Here is a 23,988-nt window from a genome sequence, read left to right on the forward strand (position 1 = left end):
GTAGGGGCCGCGCGAACGCGTACCCCATTCTACCACAAATTATGACATCCACTCTCCCATTTAGGAAGATGGTAGGCCAGCGCACCCACCAAGTGCAATGTGGGCCACTAACCTAGGCCATGCCCCTTCTTGATCGGGCATCAACCCTGTCCAGGTAAGTATGGAGCAACGTCGCCCCTGGCCTTCGCTTTGTAGCTCGCTCTCCCGTCCTACCCTCCTCGAACTGCCAAGGTGGTACTAATCGCGCGCGCGCCGCCTGCCTGCCACTCTGCTGCTGCTTGCGAGTCCGAACCGCGGGCTTTGTTTTTCCGTGGGCCGATTTATTACTGGGCCTTCACGTTCGGCCCGAATACAGAGAGCCTTTCGTTCTAAACCGATTTTTCCTTGCGAAATCTATGTCACAACTGAAACTAATTCTCAAAAATAAAAATGTCAGCATTGAAACTCTCGTAGCGCCAGCATGGCCTTCAAGCTACTGATCACGTAAGAACAAGAACAAGTGCTTCAATCATTTCAACTAAGACTGTACAAGCAAGCGCAATGAGCTTCACGAAATCAGAATAAAGAAGCCTGTTAAAACCAGATTACATTTTCCCCAAAGACTAGCCCCTAATCACGGTCGCGATCTCAATTCACAACACTGTTCCGGCCGTTCCATGTAAACACAGCGTGTGTCAGCGTGCGCTACCTAGCAATGCTCCGACGCGGCGGCGGCGCTCCCGCTCTGCCTCGCCGTCTCGGCGCAGGGAGAATGGCGGTCGGCACCGACGGCGGCGGCAAGGCTCGGGCTGTCGGGGGAGGCAGGCTCTTCGGTGATGATCTCCAGCCGGCCATCCGCGTCGGCCGCCCGCGGTGACGCGGTGTCGTCGGACGAGGACGCCGGAACATGGTGGGAGGAGGCCTCCCTCGCGGCGTCGGCGGCGCCGGCGACGACGACGCTGTAGTCCGGCGCCGCGGCGCGGTTGCCGCCGCTGGCCTTGGAGCGCAGGGAGGCGCGGCAGACCGGGCAGGTGGGGTGCTGCCGGAGCCAGGCGTCGATGCAGGGCGCGTGGAAGGCGTGGCCGCAGGCCGGCAGCACGCGCACCACGTCCTTGGCCTCGTACTCCTCCAGGCACACCGTGCACCTGCACACCACAAGCACAGGCGAACGACGTTCAGTTCAGCCCATGGAAATTCTCTGCTGTGCGCGAAGCGTTAGACTTCTTTTTTTCTTGATTCGTCAGGATTGCAATTGCATGAATGCTGATCGTGGTGATCGTGTAGTGTTCTGTAGGCATGTTAATCGTTAAGACATTAAGAAGAAAGAATACCGTGCAGTGGCCGTTAAACTGACAAAACTGATAGAATGTTTCAGGGTTGCTTTCACAGTGACTCTGCACACGTCAACCTCAATTTTACAAATCTGAAATTGATAGCCAATATGGCCTTTCAAATGGTGAGCTAAGCCAGTTTCAGAACCGCAAGTGCACTCAACTTAGATTCTTTTTTTTTTGCAGCAATTTAAACCCTCTTCTTCTAGACCAACCTGATAGCACTGTTTGCAGGGTTGCTTTCACTTTGAGTCTGTGCCTATGCCAACCTGATTTTACAATTCCCAAATTGGCAGTCAATGTGGCCTTTCAAATTGGTGTGATAAGCTAGTTTCAGAACGGCAAGTGCACATAACCTAAACATACCCTTTTTTTCTTTCAGAAATTTAAAACCTCTTCTTTTAGGCTTTCGCAATCGCATTGGTCGTCTGTGGGCTGCAAAAGGGGTTTATGGATTCTCTACTGCCATGGTCTACAAATGGTAATAGGTTTAGAACACCGAGGGTGCCAGCCAATTGTGGCAAAATGCGACTTGGTCCATGAGACCATGATCCATCCATCTGTTGATGGCCAATTGGTCATCGCAAGTTGCGAAATGCAGCGAAAACATGTGCAGTTGAGCATGATGCACGCACGGATAAGAACTAAGCAGATTTACCGCAAAGAACAGAGAGGAGGATCGGAAGAGGAAGGCGATATCTTACTGCGCCTCCTGCACCGGCGGCCGCTGCGGGCCGCCGTCGCCGAGCTTGACGGTGGGGAAGGTCGTCACCACGGAGGGCTCCAGCCCGTGGATCCCGCGCTCCACCTGAATCGAAGTTGATTCCCAACAAGAGTCACAATCATGGAAGAGGATAACGCGGATGATGTGGGGAAGGAGTAGGGGAAGGGGCGGCGGCCGCCTCACGTTGTAGGCCGAGACGACGAAGGCGTCGCCGGCGGCGCGGTCGTCGGCCGCGGCGGCCCTGGACAGGTGGAGGCGCGCGCAGAGCAGCCTGGTGAAGACGAAGAGCACGAAGAAGGCGCTGACCGAGAAGGCCATCGCCGTGGTCACCATGTTCATGCCGCCCATGCCGCCGCCGCCGCCGCCCTTGGAATCTGACATTGCTCCAGCATCTCAGTCCGGCGCGGCGCGGCGGCCCCCCTCTGCGCAGCAACCGAGCCGCTCCGCTCATGCCCCCCGCCGCTTCTCGAATCCCGTCAGAGAAATTAACGAGCAGAAAAACATACCTGCACGGACGCCGGTCTCCTCGCCCCGGCCGGCCGCTCCGCCTCCCCGGCTGCGATTAGGGACCGACCTGCTATCCACTCAGCATCCCGCCTCGTCGTCGTTCCCGGGTAATTAAAGAGCAGGAGCAGGAGGAAGACGAAGAGGGATAGAGGATAGAGGATAGAGGCAGGCATGGCGATGGCGATGGCGATGGCGATGGCGAGGGTGCCCTGCCCCCGCCGCGCCTAGATTTTTAATTCTTTAGCTCGCTCCTAATGGCGATAAACAATTTGTGCTCACTTACTTGTCGACCGCGGGGGGCACGGTAATCAGACGGAATCTAATGCCATTGTTAATGCGCGCCCCGTCGCCGGATTAGGCCCCGCGATTAGCAAGTCAATCCATCGTGGAGGGGCCCGGCGGGCGGCTGCCCCGAGCAAAGCGAAGGCTCTGGCCTCTCGCTTTCAGCCCAGGCCGCGGTGGCGCCAGCCCGCCCCGCCCGACGCCTAGTTTAATTCTTGTCCTCTTGGGTGCGGGCTCGAGTTAGCCGAGTGCCGTGTCGATTGTGCAGAGGGTTTTCCTCGGCCTCGCCCGCTCGGCAGATTGTGACCGGATGAAAACGGTCGGGAACATCGGGGAAAAAATACTCTAACCACTTTCGTTTTCATATTTTTATGCAGGAACGGGTACGGGAACGGGAGAACTCGGCCGGGAAAACGAAACCGAATACACGGGAAAATGAAATCGAAATAATTCGATCGGAAGCATGTCGATAACGATCGGGAAGCGATATTTAAAAGCGGGAACATCAATGCATGTAACCACTTCAAACGTAGAACTCGACGCAATAGATTCAACCATACATACATAATACATAGGGAAGCAAAACTATAATCCGTTATCCGTAGATAGGTAAATAGCACCACGACATAACATTAAGCCTTCACATAACAAATAACATGCCATAGTCTCATACTGTCATAACCGATAACATGCCATCACAGTCAACACAACAAAAGTCCACACTCATACAAATAATAGGTGAATAGGTCCACTGTCCACAAACAGTCACACATCGACACACACAAACACAAACACAAACACAAGAACACTGGATACACCATTTAGCTTGAACAGCAGCAGCAAGACATCTTATGAGCCAATCCAAAAACCTAGATGTCCAAGCCAAAGTCCAAGTCGTCTGCATGGGCCTCCTCATCACTATCTGTGACTTCATCATCCTATGATATTGCAATTACAAAATCTACATCAATACTTCAGTAGCATAAGTAGTATAATATATTGAATATAGTAAATCAATAAACCTGAATTGCCAATTTCGCAGCAAGGGCTTCTATAACTTCTAAATCAGTAACAATTAAACCAACTCTTTTATCTGATAAACAAAGATAAAAATCAGCAAAGGACAATTATGAAAAATTCATGTACAAGAACTAAATTTAAGGAGTTATTGTTACCCCTTTTTGTTGCAGCAACCCAGTCTTTTGTGCATACTAAAGCTTCAACCATCTCAGGATCCAGACGGCTGCGAAATGGATCAATTACACGGCCACCATCACTAAATGCAGACTCAGATGCAACAGTTGATACTTGAACAGCCAGCAAATCTCGTGCTATTTGGGAAAAAATAGGATACTCATCCACCTGATTCTTCCACCATGCCAAAATATCAAACTGACCACTAATTCTCAAAGGTGCATCTGCCATATATTTATCCAGCTCACTCAATTCAGCCACATCTGGTCTACTTGACTCGTATAAGTAGTTTTCAAGCTCCTCATCATCATTATCCACTAACATATCTATTGTATCACTAGGCATATATTCACTCCCGCGATCTAGCCCTTGAAGTTGATGGTTGTGAAGCACAATAAAACTGATACAAATTCTTGATAACATCCACAAGTTCATCAACATGGGACTGATATGCATGACCATGAAATTTTCTCATGTAGAATTCTATTAGCCTTTTCTTATACCTAGGATCTAGGAAGCATGCAACAGTAAGGGTGGTGCTGGACTTTTTCCAATATTTTTCAAACTTTTTTGCTCATAGAAGTAGCAATTGCACTAATAGTGGTATCTTGACTATCACACCAATCATCAAGTAAGATCTTTATCTCACAAAACCCTCTATAGAATAGATTTGCAGTTGGATATAAAGTACCAGAGAGAAGTTCCGTGAGATCAAAAAATTTCTTTAAGCATTGAAAGAATTTCAATGCCATGGACCATTCATTAGGAGATGGAGTGATTTTCTCATACCTACGTCGATCTGATGATTTCAACCTCATGAATGCAGCCTTGTAGTATAAAGCATCTTGCAGCATCATGTAAGTCGAATTCTATGTAGTTGAGACATCAAGACAAAGACCTTTTGTTGTATCCAATCCACACTCAGTTGCACGCTTCATAAGCTCTTCCCACTGCAATGGAGATCCTTTAACAGCTAGTACAAGTTGTCTAATATTCTCAATTGTGTGGGCAATGACACTCAAACCATCTCTAGCAACTAGGTTCAAAATGTGGCATGCACACCGCACATGAAAGAATAGGCCATCACATACCAATGAAGATGAACCATTGGCCTTGAGATCAGCCACAATGTCTCTTACTGCTACTTCATTTGTTGCTGCATTGTCCAAAGTGAGTGCAAACATTTTCTTATCAATGTACCACTTAACCATGAGCTCAGTGAAGGTCTCAGACAACTTGCTACCTGTGTGGCGGCCCTCTACATGCACAAAATTCACAATCCTTTTCTGTATGCACCACTTGTCATCTATCCAATGTATGGTGACACACATATATGACTTATTTTGATTTGATGTCCACATATCCATTGTGGCACTAAAGCGGCATGGGACAGATTTGAAATAAGTGTACAACTTCTCCTTCTCTTGCAAGAACATGTTCAGAATTTCCTTCCTTACGGTAACACGAGACTTAATGGGAAAACTGGGACACAGGGATTTAATGAAATCAACAAAGTACTCATGCTCGGATATGTTAAATGGATACTCATGCATGATTATTGCCAAGTAAAACTTCTTCAAACTTGCTTCTTCATCATACCTATAGGGCTGCACAGTAGTGATGTTCTTTTCACCATCTTTTTCACATTTGAGCTGCAACTGACCCTTCACTATGATGTGTGTTGTTCTTAGGTGGGTCCAAAAACCTATTGCCCCATAATTGCCCTCGGCTCTGGCACTGTGTTTGCAACCAGGTTGTTTGCAATGTGCCCACACTTGGAGATATGCCTTTCCATTATCCTCTTTGATCACCTGCTTCTTTGTGAAATATTCCCACACATTTGATGTGCATCTCTTTCGCCTCTTTCCACCAACAAGAGGTTCATCTACATCTCCATCTTGCACAGGCTCATCACCCTCAATAATTATGGCATCTGTAGTGTTTCTTCCTTGCTGTCCCTGCACTTGTGTCCCTTGTTGTCACTGCATTTGTGTTCCACTACCATCTCCAGTAGCAGCATCACCCTTGGCTTCACCACCGGCATCATTCCCACCTTGACTTGGCAAAGAGGCTGATGGCGGGCTAGATGCAGGAGTCCCATTTGTAGATGCTGAAGATAGACACAGACCTAGATCCTGACTAGGGCTTCCACTTGCTGACCTAGACCTCTTGCATCCTATAAAGATAAGAAATGCTGAAATGTATAAGACGATTGCAACAATTAACTTGTATCTAGTAAACTAATTAACTTGCTGATCTAGACCTCTTGCATCTAGTAAACTAATTAACATGTTGACTACACTCTACAGAACCACATCAACATGAAAACATGTACATCGATCAAATTCGTATATTACCTGGTGCTGGAAAAGGAGCTAGAGTGCTGCTGTTCACCGGCGGCGTCGGCTCCTGGAAGAGACGCCTTGTGGCGGGCGATGCAGAAGTTGAACCGGAAGATGGCCCTTGTTCGGTCCGCGGCTTCATGGATCCTGACATCCTGAGCGCCAGGGACAGGGGCACAAGGCGGCGAGGACTCGGCCGTGGCGCGCGCTTTGGCGAGGAGGTGCTGCTGTGCTGGATCTGGGCCTCCGAGGTGACGAGCTGGCTCCTCTGCTCCTGGGCTCTTGGTCCTGCCGGCGGCAAGTGGAGGGCGGCAGGGCGATGCGCGAGGTGGGGAGGCGCGATGGGGAGGCGCGATGGGGAGGAGGTGCTGCTGACCTGCTGTGCTGGCTAGGTGTCGTGCGGGTGTGCCGCGTGCAGCGCGGGCGCGCGACTGCGCTGCGCGTCTGCGCGAGGTGGGGAGGCGCGATGACCGATGGGGATGGGGGCGTGCGGCTGGCCGGGCTGGGCGATGCGCGAGGTGGGGAGGCGCGATGGGGATGGGGGCGTGGCGGCGTGCGGCTGGGGGCTGGGGCATTGGGCGATGGGGATGGGAGGGCGTGCGGCTGGGGGCTGGGGCGCTGGCCGGACTGGGAGGGTGGGACTCGGGAGGTTAGGGTTTGGTGGAGGGTGGGCGCGCGAATGGGCCTTGGGCCGTGAGGTGCGATGGTTTGGCTGGTGTGGCTGTTGTAATTCGGGAATACCGCGAGAAAATACCGAATTAAAAACGGGATCTGCTAATTCGGTCGAGAAAAGTCCCCAACCGATTTCGATCCCGATTTCGCCGAATTTTCCCGAATTTTTTCCTGATTTTGTTTTTTCCCGAAAATACAGTATTCGATCGGGAAAATCGGGATACGGTGTTGGTCGGTACGGGATTTTTCCGTTCCCGCTTTCATCCCTAACCGGACCGACCGGCCTCGTTTCTTTTTCTTATTTTGGGTTTATGATGAAGAGCAAGGCCGAGGCCGACCTGCCTGCCCCGGCAAACCATGTGCTTAAACGTGTTTGTTACACGTACGCCATCGGAGGAGCAGATGACACAGCGCGGCAAGTGAAACGCATGACCTGGAAATGGGGATTCTCAATCAACAATTGGTCCTCCGAGATGCAGAATTTGCTCCAGCACATTCGTTAAACCAAATTTAAAGGATTTAAAGGGTTACACTAAAACTATGCACTCCAGCAAACCCTGTACTAATTCCTCTATTTTGAAAGGCCTCCAAATTTTCTCTTTCACTCTCTATCCCTAGAAGATCTTCAGGGAGCCATTGTAAGTTAGGATTGAGGGTTATTGCTATAGTTGAAGCAAATTTAAAAGTCCATAAAAATAAAGAGTAAATTGCACCGACCATATAACAACTTGTTAGGTAGGTGCAAATTAGTCCAACAACTTGTAAAATATTCAATTTAGTGCAATAACTTGACAGGTGGGTGCAGTCGGTCCAACAACTTGTAATTGCCCAACTTAATGCAATAACTTGGAAAATAGGTTTACATTCCAAACATTACACGGCAATGTAACTAACGCAAAATCTCAATAAAGAGTATATTCATGTTAGGACAAATTATTAAGTATTATTTGATCATTGATTTTTGTGATGCGCCTGCGTGGCAATGTATTTGGCCAGGATAAAACCTTCACTGTTTAGAAATTAATTTTATGTCCATACATTAATTATTTTTGTATAGTGATTTAATTTGATATTCAATATTGAAAAATTCACTCTCCCTGTTTATGATTTGTTTGATTATATGCACTGTTAAACTAAAAATGAATACATTGATCCAAACTATCCATACCTTTAAGGAGCTTGGTACATATATTTTTAAAGCCTCATATATTCATTAGAAAGGAAAAATGAGCTAAATAAACAGAAACAAACATGAACATTATTGAATACATGAGCAGAAGCGCAGAAGAAACCTAAGGTTTTAGTGTCTCTCTTATCAACTTCATTATTTGAGTGATGATAATGATGTAATACTATTTTTTTGCATTTGAACTAATAAAAATTTGTACATAGTTGAAAAGCAACAACCGGATCACCATCAATAATTTCCATTTATAAAATTTAAGAATTATTGACGTTCATCTACTTTGCTTAATATGTTGTTGTTGTAATGGTGATTAAATAATATATTATTTTAATAAAACCATAATTAATTTATTCTGAGAATAAAATTATTGGTGTCCATTGCGACACAAAAATTTTCGGTCAAATAGTATGTTCCGATGTGAATATACTCTTTATTGTGACTTGATATTAGCAAATATATTGTCTTGTAATGTTTGGATTGTGAATGCACCAATTTACCAAGTTATTGTACTAAATTAAGCATTTTGTAAGTTGTTGGATCAATCTGCACCCAGCTATCAAGTTATTGTACTAAATTGAGCACTTTACGAGTTATTGGACCAATTTACACCCACCTGCCAAGTTGTTATATGATGAGTGCAATTTACTCAAAAGTAAAATATTCAGATGGTCTAACTTAGGAGCTATGACCAGGGTTCCCCTTACCGGTGGGAACCGGTTCGGTTTGACCGGTTATCGGTCAAACCGGTCCGGTCTGGTTCCGGTTTGGGCCGGTACCAAACCGGCCCAAATTCAAAATTCAAATTTGAATTCAAAAAATGAAAAAATCCCAAAAAAATCCTAAAAATACTTCAAGGTGCGACGAATCTAATGGTGTCAAATTTTCTCAAAAATTCGTTCGTTTAACATACTTTTCGGGCATTTAAAGTTAAAACAAAAAAGAAAAGGAAAAAAATGAGACGGCCCATTAAGGCCCACTTGGTAAACCGGTCAAACCGGCCGGTATACCGGTTGCACATGCGATTATAAATTTGGATTTGAATTCAAACCGGTCAAACCGGCCGGTAAACCGGTCAAACCGACCGGTAAACCTGTCTAACCGGTCGGTATACCGGTACGAACCGGTTGAATTGAGTTTTTTGAATTTAAATTTGAATTTGACCGGTTTCTACCGGTAACCGGTGCAACCGGTCCGGTAAACCGGAACCGGAGCCCGGCGGTTACCGGAGACCGGTCGGTTAGGTGAACCCTGGCTATGACTGGAGTTGCTTTTATTGGATTTGTAGCTGAAAGTGCAACCAAATCTAGTTTTAAAGACCGCGAAGTTAAATCATGTCTGGTGCATCTCCAACTGATCCTCAATCCCCAACCCAACTACTATATTAGGAGAATTTGTTTAAAAATTATGTTTCAACAAATCTCTATTTTCCCAATAATTATGGGATAAACTAATAATCCACCACAATTGTCCCAAAATAAAGGGAGAGTTGAAGCTCTCCAATAAAATAGTTGTTTGGGATGAGATTTTTAGGAAACTTCAAAAACAACTCTTCCAATAATTATGAAAGAACTAAACATCCACATTACCTAGTCATTGGGCAATATTTATTAGAGAATTGCTGGAGATGCTCTTATATTTTAAAATCCGATGCTAGAAACGTTCATCATCCCTTAAAGAAATGCTACAGTCATTTGCAATAGGAAATTGTTTCTTGAAACTCTATACCTACATAAACAATAGATATACGAGATATTGAAATAGATATACGAGATATTGATAGATTGCCTAGTTTCTTGTGGGGTAGCTTAATTATTTTGCTTTCTCCAGCACCACCAGCATGCTTTGAATGCCCTAAAAAAACAAAAGGCAAGAGCCATGCCAAGTGATAATCAAGAATACTGAGTTTACCATTAATGGGAGTGAGGTGGATTAGTAGAGGAATTTCGCAGAGGAGAAAATAAAGTTGTATACCTTCTTTTGACGTAAGGATTTGAGGAAGATTTCCTTTTTTCTTTACAAAAACACTATTAACTACTCCCTCTATTTCCAAATACAAAACATGGTTTAACTACTTGACACAATCTCAGAAATTAGACTTCGACCTGTATTTCCTTCATCTTAAGGTACAGTGTTTCTGTAGCAACAACAGTTTGCATGTCTGCTTTCGACTTATTTCAGCTTATTCTCTCTCATAGAACACTATTGAATTAGTCGAAATCAGCTCTTTCCACCAATCGAAATGGAAAAATAACATTTAAATCCATACTTAAGTTCAAGTCGCGTCACACGCAAAATGCCTGTGTTGGAAGGGCCTGTGCCCAAAGTTTCCAGCCCATCCACATGGACGGGCTGGGGATTTGGTCTTTTCCAAACAGGGCAAAGGATAAAAGTGTAAATGATCTCGTTTGATTCGACAGTTTGAGTACACTCGAGTCTCCACTCATAGAACATCGATCTTGTTTTTGAGAATCTCCATTTGCACAGCTAGAACGGAGAGTGCAACAGTATCTCTAGTCTGCCCATCCATTACAAAGCTAGCACACAAATGTAAAGCAACACAAATTCAATCACCATGCACGCACGCACGTCGCATGAAAAAGTTGCCCGTGTAGCATGCAACCAGCAGTGCATGCTCTGCTCCTCCTGTGGTGCCTCCGGACTAATACCTGATCGTCGTCTTCGTCATCGTCATCTCTTGAGGCGTGCAGAGCAGATCAGTAGAGGGACTCTATCGTCTTGTTGAGCTCTTCAAGCTTCTTCATCCGCAGCCTCTCGCTCTCGCTCACGAGCTGCCACGAAGTAGTAGTACACAGCAGCGAAAACGTCAGTGGTCAGTTCGTGGAAAACTGGAAATATATTGCGCCCGGCCTGCTTGGCCAAGCCCAAATCTAACGGCCTAGTCACTTCGAAAAGGCCCAGCTAACTTTGTCATTCTTTACTGGGATGGGAAAACATTTTTCTTTTCTCTTATTTTTTTTAAAAGTTTCCACCTGCAGAAAACAGTTCTAAAAAAAAGTGCAGAACACGCATGTTGTAAACTTGTAATAAGTGAACAGTCACCTCCATGAGCCTGTTGACGAGCGTAGCCTTCTCGTTGCTCTTCTCGTTGTAGGCGTCGAGGCACATCTTGTATTCCTTCTCCTGCTCGATCGAGGTCACGTTCGAAAGAACAAACACAATAAACAAGGTCGGTTTAATCTCTGGCTGACCAACCAACGAGCAGTAAGCCAATCGATCAGGATGATGCAAGGTAGGATGTTACCTTTCTGAGGCACGTCTTGCCGAGCGGCTTGAGCTGCTTGTTGACCTTGTCGATGCGCTTGCGGATGGCGTCGACCTCCCGGCGCGTGGGGTCGGCCATGACCTCGAGCTCCTGGCGGATGACGGCGAGGCGCTTGGTCTCCTCCTCCACCCGGCCCAGCATGGAGAACACCTTGTCCCGCACCTCCAGCTTCCTGCGCTCGATCTCCTCCTCCTTCTCCTTGAACAGCGACAGCGCCGACCGCGACGACGACTGCTCCGCCGCCCACTCCGCCATCGCCTCCTCGCCCGTCGACGCGCTCCGCACGCACACGAGCTGCATCTGCTGCTCCTTGCCGCACTCCATCTGCTGGCCCCCCTGCTGCATCGCCCTGCTGCCAACTGGTAGCAGGCTAGCAGCTCGATCGGTGCCAATCGACTCGACTCCCTCACCGAACTAGCAGGACGCAGAGGTGGCTCTAGTCGTAGCTCATCGTGTAAGAATTTGGTAGTAGGAGCAGCTAGCCAAAGGCAACCACCACTCGTCTATTTATCGGCTATCGCTCTTCGCTTCCTGCCTTGTGCTCCCAGCTGATGCACATTCATTTCCTTTCTCCTCCTTTTATTTTTCTCGTCTTGCAAAAGATGGAGAGAGCTGAGCGAGTGTCCTAACTACTCGCAGCCTGAACCTTTAAGCAAGCACCGGCGGCGATTTGTGCTAACAATTTCTTTAATCATTTGAGGTTATCTTCATAAATATGCAGCCGTCAGTGTGTCACTCATTAACTCAAGCTGCATGCAACGAGTCGTGGCCCACGATATACCTCTGCGGGTCGTCACGAGACAGCAACATCATCCCCCCGTGCATGTGGCCGATGAGAGCGGGGGCACCGGCTTTCGATTGGTCCGGTACCAACTGCAAAGCATCATCGATCAGGTAGCATCATGTAGAAGCGTTAAGTGGTGACACGCCCTGTGGCGACCCAACAAGAGGTCGAGTAGGAGTGACTCCTGAGCAAGCAGCAGGGTCCAGTGCACGTCCCCTGTCACGAGTTTGGTGAGCCCATGTGCACGCACGCACGCACGCACGCTTTCGCTAGTCTATCTATCTCCTTTCGTTTTCCTCCGATCGAGGATGCGGAAGGCAGGCATGCATCCCTAACCCTGCTTAATTTTTTTTTGAGGAAAAACCCTGCTTAACTTGGCGGCCATTCCGCCGTTCCCCCTCGACCGCGTCTCCGGGCCCGTTGCTGCAGGGTTAACACCTAAGGCAGGCGAGGTCTCTGCATCCTGCAACGCCAAGCCGGGAAGGTTGCGCCTTCACTCTTCAGGGATTGGACTCCCACACTCGGTACTGGGGTCTGGGGAGGAGTAGAAGTCAAGGACAAGCATCAGGCAGGGCCACACTGCTTGGTACTGACTGACTGCTCTGCTCTATGCATATTCTGGCACATGGGCAACAATCATCGGCTCCGATGCTAACAACCCAAAATATCCTTTTATTACTACAGGGTCTGTTTAGATTCCAAAAGTTTCTCCAAAAACGTCACATTGAATGTTTGGACACATACATAGAGTACTAAATAAAGTATATTTATAAAATTTTTTGTACGAATAGGTTGTAAATCGCGAGACGAATTTAATAAGCTTATTTAATCCATGATTTGTAACAGTGATGCTACAATAACCATCCGATCCATCATTAGATTCGTCTCACGATTTACAATCCATCTATGCAAAAAAATTGTAGATAGACTTCATTTAATACAATAAATTAGCGAGATTCTATTCCAAAAAAAATTGGCACGAGAAACTAAACACGGCCACAGTTGACAAAGGGAGTCCTTTTGTAAGACCTCGCAGAAGAAGCTACACGTCGATCAACTCAAGAGCACTAGGGGTTTTTTTTTTGAAAAGAAGAACACTAGGGCTCAACGTTAAGAAAGAAGAGCAGACACGAGATCATGAGGTGAATAATGAGCGCCGCCAGGTGCCAGACGAACAGAACTTAAATCAGTCACCAATGGTATAAATATTTTTTTAAAAAAAAGAAAGAAGCAAAATAGCTATGTTTTACCGACATCCTGAAGGGTGGTAGCTATATATGATATACTAAACTAAGAGCACAACACAGCAAAAAGATGTCTGGCCTTTCCAGCATGGATTGAAGGAGAACCTTATTCAACCCAATGGCAGAGGTTGCAAATCGCATCCTAATCTCAGGCACAGAAAGCTAACCACGCATGCAATTAGCTGTACTGGCATTGTTTTACTTGCTTTCCTCACTGATTTCCGGCGTCATTGTGTCCGCTGGAGCGTAGACGACGCAGGTTCTGCTTGGTGTATACACGGAGAACGAATGGGGCCTGTTGTCATGCGAGCAGTCCTGTAGGTAACGATGAGCCAAGGGGAAGTTAGCTCACATCTTCATTAACGAGTTTAAATCAGCAAGCTGCAATTGTAAGCATTCTCATGTGACACAAAACTTACGGTGGTGAAGTGCTCTGCGGCATGATGAATCCTGCCGAATCCACCGAACAGTCCAGCGTCTGAGTCCAAGGCCACCTAGTAGAAAATCGCAGACGCTATCAGCACCCAAGTACTCAGCACATTGAGTATGTTCTTAGTAATTTCACCAGGTAATTTTCGAAATATGGGTGTGTTCGAATATGAGATCAAGGCGCCAACAAGAGAATGAGCAAGCAGTCACCCATATTAGGTGCTCCCTCCATTTTTAAATATATGGCGTTCAGAACAAGCTAATTAGTTAAGTGCCATTTATTTAAAAGCAGACAACGATTCTGGGTCTTTTGTCAAGCATATGAAAACACAGAAGAACCAGTTCCAGAAGGGTAGAAACTAGGAAGGCACTCGTATTTTTTTGCTTCCTTTTCCTGTTCATGCAGCATACCAAATTGGAAACCACAAAATTAGTAGCCTATTTGTTTGAGGAGATTAAACGACAATATGAACTCCTCACACCAATAAATTCCTTACTCCTATCCTCATCATCGGAAGAGATCAATAATGACAACGGACAAATTGCAGATAGAGATTAGGTCGAGCAAACCCATTTAGCAAAGAAAAATTACACTTTGATCATGGGAAATATTTGCGCGATAGCTGCATACCTTATACACCCCAGGTCTCCGACAGCCAACACGGTAGTCAAAATAGCTGTTGTTACAATGGAAGTTGAACACAAATACCAAATCACCCTTTTCAAACACAATCACCTTGTCCTCCTCATGTTTCCGAGAAATGTACTGGTGATCATCAGTCATAAACTGCAATTACATAGCCAATTTCATCAGAAAATCTTTGTTGCTGTTATGACATGACTTAATATTAAGGGTACTACTAGTGATCATGAAACTAAGATTTACCAAGTTTATGTAGATTGCCACAAAAGAATGGTTAAAATCAGACACCATATACAGAGTTAGTGATGCAACATATAAGAACTCATAACTGATTTTCCCTAGCTTATTACTAGTCCAGTGAAATAGCAAAATGATTTCGAATTAAATGATATTACAGAGGGAATGGATACCTAGTATGATTTTAGTAAAAGCAATGATTTACAGAAAAAAAACATACTCCATATTTTTCCTCAAGATGTTGCATTGCCCGATCAAACTCTTGCATACCATGATACCTTAGATAGTCCGCATCACCCTAACGACCAAAAGCACAAATTCCATAATGATCAATTAGAGATCAAAGATTAACAACATAAATTAAACCAAAACTTTGCAGAAGCAGTTTAATGTTCTAGTTTTGAAAACACTAGTGACTCGTATGAACAAAACCAAACTATTATAATGACACACTGTTAATGAAAGCACTCGAAATGGTAAAAGAAATTAAGAATTTGACTTTATTGAGGCATGCTATTGCAGTTATCAATATAAGGTATCAGCTCAAAGAAACTTTACCAGGTCAAATCTTCGGCGGCATTTGTCATAACTGTTGTTATTCCCTGGAATAAACTTACCATTTGGGAGCCTTTGCGGACCTCTTGGAAAATCTATCCATTCTGCAAAATGTAAAGTAGATCAATGGCCTTAGAACTAACAGTTTCCTAAAGCATAACACAAGATAAATGGCAAGATAATTGTCAAATGAAATACTATTATAAAAGATTCAAAGAAGGTTGAATGCAGCAAAGTAGTCAAATCTCACCAGGATGTCCAAACTCATTTCCCATGAAATTAAGATAACCTTCTCCTCCTAAACCCATTGTGATAAGTCTGATCATCTTATGCAATGCTATCCCACGATCAATGGTAGGTGTTGCAGGTCTATCCAGAGCCATGAAATCATACATATCCTGCACAAGTATAACCGGTGTCATTCTTCCGTACTTTTCTGTAACAGTGGAAGGTAAAAACAAAATGGATTTTTCTGAAAATATAGCACAAAAAACTGTCAATATTTGTTCTAAAAACAACTAAGTATTAAATCAAGAAAAGCATATATGTTCTCACAGAGATAGCTGATGAGAATTGAAACTCACTCATACAGGGATCTTAGAGGCTGTCATGATCCAGTGCACGAGATTACATAAATAAATGCAGCAAAACAACAGAAAGGCAGGGGGCACAAGTCCAAATTAATTAAAATTAAAAAAAAGCTCTAACATTGTGCTTTTAATCACATTTATTTCGTAGGAACTATAGATAAATTTGGAACTTGAGGAAAATAAAGAGAATTTCCTTAGAAAGGATAAAGAGAATCAATCATTGTTGGCAAAAAATAAATATGTGAAACATGATCTATGCCGCAATTAGTACAAAAAAATTAATGAGTGGTTACCTTGTCCATCAACCAAAATGCAATAGTCTTATCACCAACTAGTGCTTGATCATGACTTTCAGAATAAGTAACACACTTCTCTAACCACCTTCTATTTGTCAGTGTGTGCACAATATCACCCATCTTCCAAGCTTCGTCACTTTGACTACATGGTTTAAAAAAATAAAAGAAGGTTGAAACTCACCATATTTATATCAAAATAAAAGCAGAAGACATATTACAGATAGAGCTTTACAGTTTCAGAGTGAAAGCTTCAAACAAATTAAAGGAATGCCAGATTCAAAGAGAGGACTTTTTTTTGTAGAGAGTAGAGACACACAATAGATGAACATTGTGTATGATGTAATGCTACTTGTGTGAAATAGATATGCACCTCCACATGTATATGCTGGTATAGGTGTGCACTATCCTACCTACAAAAAAGAACTTCAAGATTTGTGCAACAAGAATATTGAGTGTCAGATGGTCATTCATTAGTTCAAATTTTTTAAATCTCGAGACACATTTGGTAGTGTTGATAGCACGTATAGCCACAAACATGTGCAAAAAACATTCTCTCATGAGAAACTGTAAAAGTTGTCAACTACATATTATTTTCATAATTTTGTAGAATAAATTTCAAAAGTGGTGACCCAAAAATAAAGGCACACGCATATGGCACATGCAATGCATGTACTTGTAGTGTTATGCAAAAAAAAGAGATTAATTTGATATGCAGCCCAATACAAGAAAATAATAATCGTACACAGCCATTTGCAACACTTACTTCATTAGCTCAATCCATTTGTCGGCCACAGCCATATGCAGCCGGTAGTCAAAGCCCACTCCTCCATCGTGAACAGGAATTGCAAATGTAGGCATTCCACTAACCTGAAGAAGTTATATATTTGTTTAATTTGAATATCCAGCAGAAAAGTTGCCAATCATTGTGGATAGATTCGAATTTCCTCTTTATGATGCGGAGCTGTTGCCCTATTGTCGTAAAATTATAGCCCACAAAAACATGGTGTATACTTTGTCCGACTTCAATAGATCAGGAGCTTCCAGGGAAAGTAAATAGGTTATCAATATGGAACATGCTTCAACTTCACAAGAGATTAAGACTCAAGATATATTTCAAATTGAAATATCGGATTTATAAATCCAAAAATTGTATCCATTATAGTGTAGGCTCATGCATTCACTTTCTTTATATGTCTCAAAAAAGTGATTCTTCATAAATTATTTATCTTATATATACACCTGTTGCAAAGCATACCTTTGCTCTATTATATTTATGTAAAACAAACTTGTTAAGCACATTGCTACAATTGGTGTTAATTATACCATGAAATTCGAAGACATGAAAAATAATGCTAAGCAACAACTTGCGAACACTTTATACTAAACTACAAAATAACTTTTTTTCATCACCATATAGGAGCATTTTGGCAAGATAAACAGAAAGGAACTTAGATTAATGACAATCGGATAGCACTTACATCTTCGCCAATGGATACAGCCTCAGGATAAAGTCCGTGAATTAGATCATTTACCAGCATCAAGTAAACCACTGCATCTACATCGGTGGCAAAGCCAAAATACTCATTGAAGTTCCCCGTAAATGATACCTAAAATAAATTGCAGTACTTTATGAATGTGAAAAATATGATACTGTATTAGGTAGCTACTTCTTAGGCTTAATCCCATCAGATTTAGCAATCGAAGATAAATCAAGAGATATTAAGTTTAAATTACTTGTAATCCATGGTGAGTGTACATCATGGAGGTGACACCATCAAAACGGAAACCATCAAACTTATATTCCTCAAGCCACCATCTAGCATTGGAGAGAAGAAATCTTAAAACCTGCGTAGGTATAAAAATGTTAGCAGACATACATGCAAAGAAAAAAGAAACAAACAAACAAATGGGAGTGAACAAAATGAATGGAAATAGAGCATTCTCTGTTCCATACTTCCCAATTCCCATAGTTGAACAGGCGGGAATCCCACATCCAGTGATGGCCTCGTGGACCACTATGAAAGTAATGTGTATCCGTACCATCAAAACCATTCAATCCATCCAGAGTATTACTTGATGCATGACTGCAAGTAACATAAAAGCAATGGTATGAACCCAAATGGCTTCAGTAAATCGACAAGGATGTCCGTTTGATAATGAACTAATGATCAATCTCATCCCAATCCCAATAGGCCTAAAGCCAAAGAGATTTGAACCATGACAATAGGTTTCAAATATTCTTAGGGCTTCAGTATCTGATAATTTTGCCTATTGTTCTTGGTTTTGGCCATTGATATTCTTTTTTATAAGAAAATAGGTGCTACAAAGCAACAGCCTCATATCCTTTTATATTTCTTAGTGGATGGCAACATTTGACATGTAAAATATATTTAGAACTGTTTGGCGGAAACTAAATGATGTTTTCATCGCATCAACAAGAAAGGATACCAAAATGAATATAAATGTGATTGTGAGCTCACATATTCATAACCAGATTCGACCCAGGAGAGAGATCCAACCTAGGAGGAACTAGGTGTTTTTTCTAGGCACCCAAATTCAAGATGAATTCACACATTCATAAACCAGATTTGTATTCACACATTATGGTTTAGCAATTCTTTCTCATCTTCTGAATTTATGTATGTGGTAGAGATTGTAGACTAGTTACAGCCCAGGTCTGATAATTGGGGGCTAAATACTTCCACCTAGTGTGGAACTATTATACTGCCTTTACTCAGGAGTTCTGAACCAGCTTTAGCATTAACTGTTCGCCTACACAGCCGTTTAGCCCATTTACACACCATGTAAACACTATACAGCGGCTAGCTGTGTCCATTTAATCAGCCGTTTATCCTGTTTAATGACCATTTAACCCGTTTAATTGGCCATTTAGTCCGAATAAAGAGCTAAACGGTAGGTGACCGACTATTTAGCCTTTACAGTTTAGGCCAACACCATTAACTATGCAATCATACATATGGTAGATGAGCTAACAACAAAGAATTTGTCAATTACCTGTGAACGACATCCATGAGCACAAGCAAACCTAGCTCATGTGCTCTATCAATCAAAGACTTCAAATCTTCTGGGGTTCCAAAGCGACTACTTGGTGCAAAAAAATTAGTAACATGGTATCTGCAGTGGAAGTAACACAATATTAAATCAATGTTGTAATTCTGTTTGCCAAAAATGAAAGAAACTTCATTTACAATTAAGATTCGAGACTGTAGTCCAAGGTAAGGTGATGTGTTTGTAATTGGACTATTTCTCACTTAATACAAAGATACGCAGCTCTCCTGCGTGTTCGAGAAAAAAAAATTATCTCAAAATTATTCCTGTTCGAAACATGGAAAATTAGCAAAATAAGCATTGATACTGATACTTGTGAGTTTCCGTAGTGCCATAATGACAGTATCAAGCAGTCAACCATCCATTCAGAGACAATTCATACAGTTGGGGATATATCTATGTAAATCTTGCTAATATACATGCATCCGAATGCAATTGATTATTGAATACCAAACATAACTTTAACATTTTAAGAATAATCAAAATAGAAGAAATTGTGGAAAGGCAGCAAGAAACAGCAGTTATATACTCACATAAAAAAAGGGTGATGAAAAATGAAGTTTCAAGTATAGTAGTTTTCAAAATTGAAAGGTACTGTGTAAATTATTGATACAAGGAAAAGTACAACCAAAATTGAGTCCTGAAATTACCCAAAGCTTCCATAATATGAGTGCTCTTGGATTGCCATTATTTGCACTGCATTGTATCCAAGTTTTTTTATCCTTGGGAGGACATCGTCCCTGAAGTTCGCGTATGTGTTGATCTTCGGTTCCTAATCACAAAGGATTATATCGTTTATCCAAGGGCCAACAAAGTAACAAAATGATAGCCAGTCAAAAATAGGATAATGATTAGTTAAAGAACTTGTGGATATAACCACATGGTAATTAGATAATGTAGATTGACGGTAAAGATATTGTGCCGTTCGCTTGTTTATTTTATGAATTCAAAAGTAAACTAATTGTGGGAAGCATCAATTTAACTTGCAACATTAAACAGAATGTAGCAACTAAAGTAGAAGAAATATAACCACAAATCGACAAACATTCATGAGAAACATACATTGTAGTTTAATCAAGCACATTGTTTTGAAATGTTAATATCATGTTAAAAACTAAAGAAACATATAGCAGCATAAGTAACATTGGTGCTTAGCAGGTGCTAGGGGATTGGCGCAGCTTGATGTAGCTGCCAGCTAGTTCTTGGTAGCATTTTTTTAAGGATTGGAAGCATGGTTATGTGGTCGTTTTTTCATAGTCAGTGGTGTGTATGTCTTTATAATGTAAGGTGTTGGGTGTGTGGTTTGTAACTTTTAAACTGTTCTTCTCAATACAAGAAGACATCATTTCTCCTGTGAATTGGAGGGTAAAAAAAGGTTAACAGTACCAAACATCCTTGAAGCCTTTATGTAACTAAAACTGCATATGGCTAGCATTGTCTGAGGAGTCATCAGGTAAAGGTGCAATACCGGGCTACTCATTCCAACATGTGTTTCATATATCCGCAGTGATTTGGGTCTTTTAGGTTGAGGATGCTTGAACACATACTTCACCTGCATATGCATGTAAACTCTTTTAGTTACTGGCTAGTGAAGGAAAAATATCCCACAACAAATAGGATAGGTTCAAATACACTTGGGAGGCACAAGGAAAATGATATATATTTTCCCGAAAAAAAATGCTAGCACAAAGTAGAAACAAAGAAGAAAAATTCAGAATTTATAAGTACGGAATATGGGATATGAAGACCTCTTCAGGAGGATCATAATAAATCCCATCATATGGTATCTCTCCTGGGGCCTGCACTGAGTACTTGATCCAGGCAGGAATTGAATCCTTTATCCCTGATGGAGTATCCATTCTCACCTGTACACGGTCAAAACATCCATTGATTAAATTAGGAGATGCTTTCAAGCCAAAAATAACTGACCAAGCAGGAAAATATACCTTTACACGAGAACCATGAGGAATAGGTGACGAACCATCTGCATTGTTAGGCAGAAAAACCTCCCAAACACCATACTCATTCTGAAAGCACATCAGATACTAGCATCAGGAACTCCTTATCAATAATATAGAGTGACACATGCTTCCAGGAGGCATTTAAGTATGGTACTCAATTCCTCCTTTTATATGAGTACACAAGCAGTAAAAGATATCTAGAAAATTAGAATATACGTGTAACATGCGTAAGTTCTCAACACTGAGTTTACAGCAGCAGCGACACTGATTTTTAGTAGTCAACTTATGGCAACAGTTAAATGAAGGAACTGAGTCTAATGAATTTAATATACAATCCATTGAGAAAAAATAAAATGCATTTTGAAGCCATAAGTATACCTTGCTCATACGGTCTGCATTTGGATTCCAGTTGTTGAAGTCACCCACCAATGCTGCAGACTGCAATTAAAGCAGGAGGCACTTCTGAATAACACTAGCCGAGTCTGATAAGATATTCATTTAAAAGTAAAAAAATCATAGGATTGAAATAGCTTTGTAGATGTGGGAGTGGTCATTTCCACATTTAAAGATTGAGCTAGTATTGTATTAAGATAAACAATAAGATTTGAAGAAGAGCATACATGTGCTCCAGGAGCCCATTCTCGGTAGGTGACACCTTCAGCACTGCGTAGGAAGAAGATACAACGTTAACTGCTTCTACATTGGAAGAAGGATTGACACTTGCATGTTAAAGAAATTTTACCTGCGATTAAATCCAAACTTCTCATAACTACGGGAGAAGGCTTCCAAACCTCCTTCATGCTCGTCAATATCTGAACGGATTCTCCTGTAGAGGCTGTACCTGTTTTTTTATTAATTAATTAAAGCATAGTGAGATTGCTAGGTGTGTTCGTATGGGCTTATATAGGAGTTGGTCTTATAACAAGAATGCAAAAGGGGATGCAAATGAAGGTTGTCATTTAATTGACACTCTAGAAAGAATTATAACCCACTATGAGCCTCTATTTTGTTGGCCGACCATTTCTGCAAATATCTTACCCTGAAAGGGGACATATCCATTGCATTCTAATTCTTAGGTTAGGCATCAAATATACATGATAATTTCCAGGAGGAAATGAACCTAATTATTGATTCATGCTACAATATGAATATATGATCTTCCAGCAAAACTTTGAAGAGTAACTACTCCATATGAAAAACTAAGATAAAATTAAAGAGCATCATGACACTCGAGGCTCGAGGGAGGCATTTTATATCTTCATGACACTCAGAGAGTCGAGGCAGGCGTTTTATATCTCATGAAAGACTGGATCATCTTGAAATGTGCAGTAGAATTGAACGAAGCAAGCAATACAGACCTATACTCAAGATGGTACTTATAGCCTTGCAGCATGGGGTCAATCTGGAATATTTTCTGTCCATCCCCTGGTGGTGGAACTGTACGCGGTTTCTCCTGTGGAGCTGATCCTAAAACCTCTCTGTTCAAGGCTTCAGCATCAGCACCTTGCATTGTCTCTGAAGACTCGATCTTACCGTCAGTGATGTCTGGTACCTAGACAAGTGCCCATGAGATAAAATGTTCAGATGACGATTAGACAGACGAAATGTTCAGAAGACGATTGTAATACAGATAACTCTAAATGGTGGTGCACAGAGTTGCGACTCCATCGAACATGCACCACTTTCGGAGGCTCACTGATCGCGCGTCGACCTCTGCTCTCGAATCGCATGCAGAAAAGGGGCAACCGCCGGAAATAGACGCAGTGTGGTACGTTCCACAATTTTGGAAGGTAAGGAAAAGGATCAACGGATCACGAACCTCCAGTTCGTCAGACTGGAACTGAGCCGAGTCGGCCGAGGATGTCAGGCCGTCGTTCTCGCCCTCGGGAACAATCACCTTCCCGGACGCGGCCGCGGCGCGCATGGCCCCGCGCCTTCCCGAAGCTCCATCTCGGGCACCCCCTGCACGCATCATATCATCACCACATCACTCTGGCACTCTTGATCGGCGGATGAGCGAGCGAGTGATTGAGCAGGGAGGGCGTTTCATTACGAGAGAGGAAGACCAGCGACGGCGACGGTCGCCCCGACCCCGACCCGCGCCTCCGGTCCCCGCCGCCGCCGGTGGGCCGTGGAGCCCTCGCCACGGCCCCGGAGACCGCCAACGCCGGCGGCACCGCCATCTCTCTCTCCGCAGCCGGATCGGATCGGATGGATCGAAATCGAAGCACGACCAACCGGCGCTTAAACCCGCCTGCTGCGACCGCTGGGAGTGAAACGCGGGGGGCTGCGTTGGGCGACTGCGGAGGCTAGGCTGCGATCCGGAGGGCCCCGGAGGCGCGCGCTATATAGCACGGGGAGGGAGACGGTGGGCGGGGCGGGGGGGGGGGGGGGCGGGGGGGGGGGGGGAGGAGTGGAGTGGAGTGAGCCCGGCCGTGCTCACGCGGGGCGGGCGGCTGCATGCGCGCTGGGGGGAGGATGCCGTTGCGCGTCGGTCCAAGCGCGCGCACGCGCGGCGCGGCCATGGTGGGTGGCGAGGTGGCTTTTGGCGCTGTTCGGTTGGCTGGGAAAGCAGCCCAGCCAGCTGGTTCTGGCTGAAGTAAACTAGACGCGTAGGCTCAGGAAGGCGCCACCGAGCTCAATCAGGAGAGCCGATGGCCGGTGAGACATCAGCATCTTA

The 23,988-nt window shown here is 43.7% G+C and overlaps 3 protein-coding genes and 1 non-coding gene across 5 annotated transcripts; all 4 read right to left on the bottom strand.

The window, feature by feature from the left end:
* Nucleotides 1-162, bottom strand: LOC120657907. The gene has a single exon (XR_005668437.1). It is a non-coding gene; the product is annotated as a U1 spliceosomal RNA (small nuclear RNA).
* A 321-nt stretch (nt 163-483) lies between these two features.
* Nucleotides 484-2,812, bottom strand: LOC120655918 (RING-H2 finger protein ATL2-like). 2 transcript variants are annotated; one of them, XM_039933904.1, is made up of 4 exons: nt 2,541-2,812; nt 2,218-2,408; nt 2,015-2,118; nt 484-1,124 (listed from the first exon to the last, which is right to left on the bottom strand). In XM_039933904.1, the coding sequence occupies exons 2-4, from the start codon at nt 2,380-2,382 to the stop codon at nt 689-691; spliced, it is 705 nt and encodes a 234-aa protein (XP_039789838.1). In that variant the 5' UTR covers nt 2,383-2,408; nt 2,541-2,812; the 3' UTR covers nt 484-688. The 2 variants fall into 2 exon arrangements, with proteins under 2 accessions (XP_039789838.1, XP_039789837.1); XM_039933903.1 differs by having other exon boundaries at nt 2,218-2,456; nt 2,541-2,809.
* Nucleotides 2,813-10,599: 7,787 nt separating this feature from the next.
* LOC120655920 lies at nt 10,600-12,181 on the bottom strand. Its single transcript, XM_039933906.1, has 3 exons — nt 11,480-12,181; nt 11,278-11,358; nt 10,600-11,006 (listed from the first exon to the last, which is right to left on the bottom strand). The coding sequence occupies exons 1-3, from the start codon at nt 11,843-11,845 to the stop codon at nt 10,932-10,934; spliced, it is 522 nt and encodes a 173-aa protein (XP_039789840.1). The 5' UTR covers nt 11,846-12,181; the 3' UTR covers nt 10,600-10,931.
* Nucleotides 12,182-13,431: 1,250 nt separating this feature from the next.
* On the bottom strand, nt 13,432-23,641 carry LOC120655919 (1,4-alpha-glucan-branching enzyme 2, chloroplastic/amyloplastic). Its single transcript, XM_039933905.1, has 22 exons — nt 23,362-23,641; nt 23,128-23,270; nt 22,667-22,860; nt 22,051-22,149; nt 21,929-21,971; nt 21,687-21,746; nt 21,294-21,374; nt 21,096-21,212; nt 20,816-20,899; nt 19,998-20,119; nt 19,294-19,413; nt 18,233-18,362; nt 18,013-18,123; nt 17,757-17,885; nt 17,042-17,145; nt 16,276-16,420; nt 15,643-15,790; nt 15,396-15,496; nt 15,058-15,135; nt 14,589-14,744; nt 13,948-14,022; nt 13,432-13,843 (listed from the first exon to the last, which is right to left on the bottom strand). The coding sequence occupies exons 1-22, from the start codon at nt 23,489-23,491 to the stop codon at nt 13,727-13,729; spliced, it is 2,487 nt and encodes an 828-aa protein (XP_039789839.1). The 5' UTR covers nt 23,492-23,641; the 3' UTR covers nt 13,432-13,726.
* Between the last annotated feature and the right edge of the window lie 347 nt (nt 23,642-23,988).

Source organism: Panicum virgatum, chromosome 1N (genome assembly GCF_016808335.1).
Source record: "Panicum virgatum strain AP13 chromosome 1N, P.virgatum_v5, whole genome shotgun sequence".
Taxonomy (NCBI): Eukaryota; Viridiplantae; Streptophyta; class Magnoliopsida; order Poales; family Poaceae; genus Panicum; species Panicum virgatum.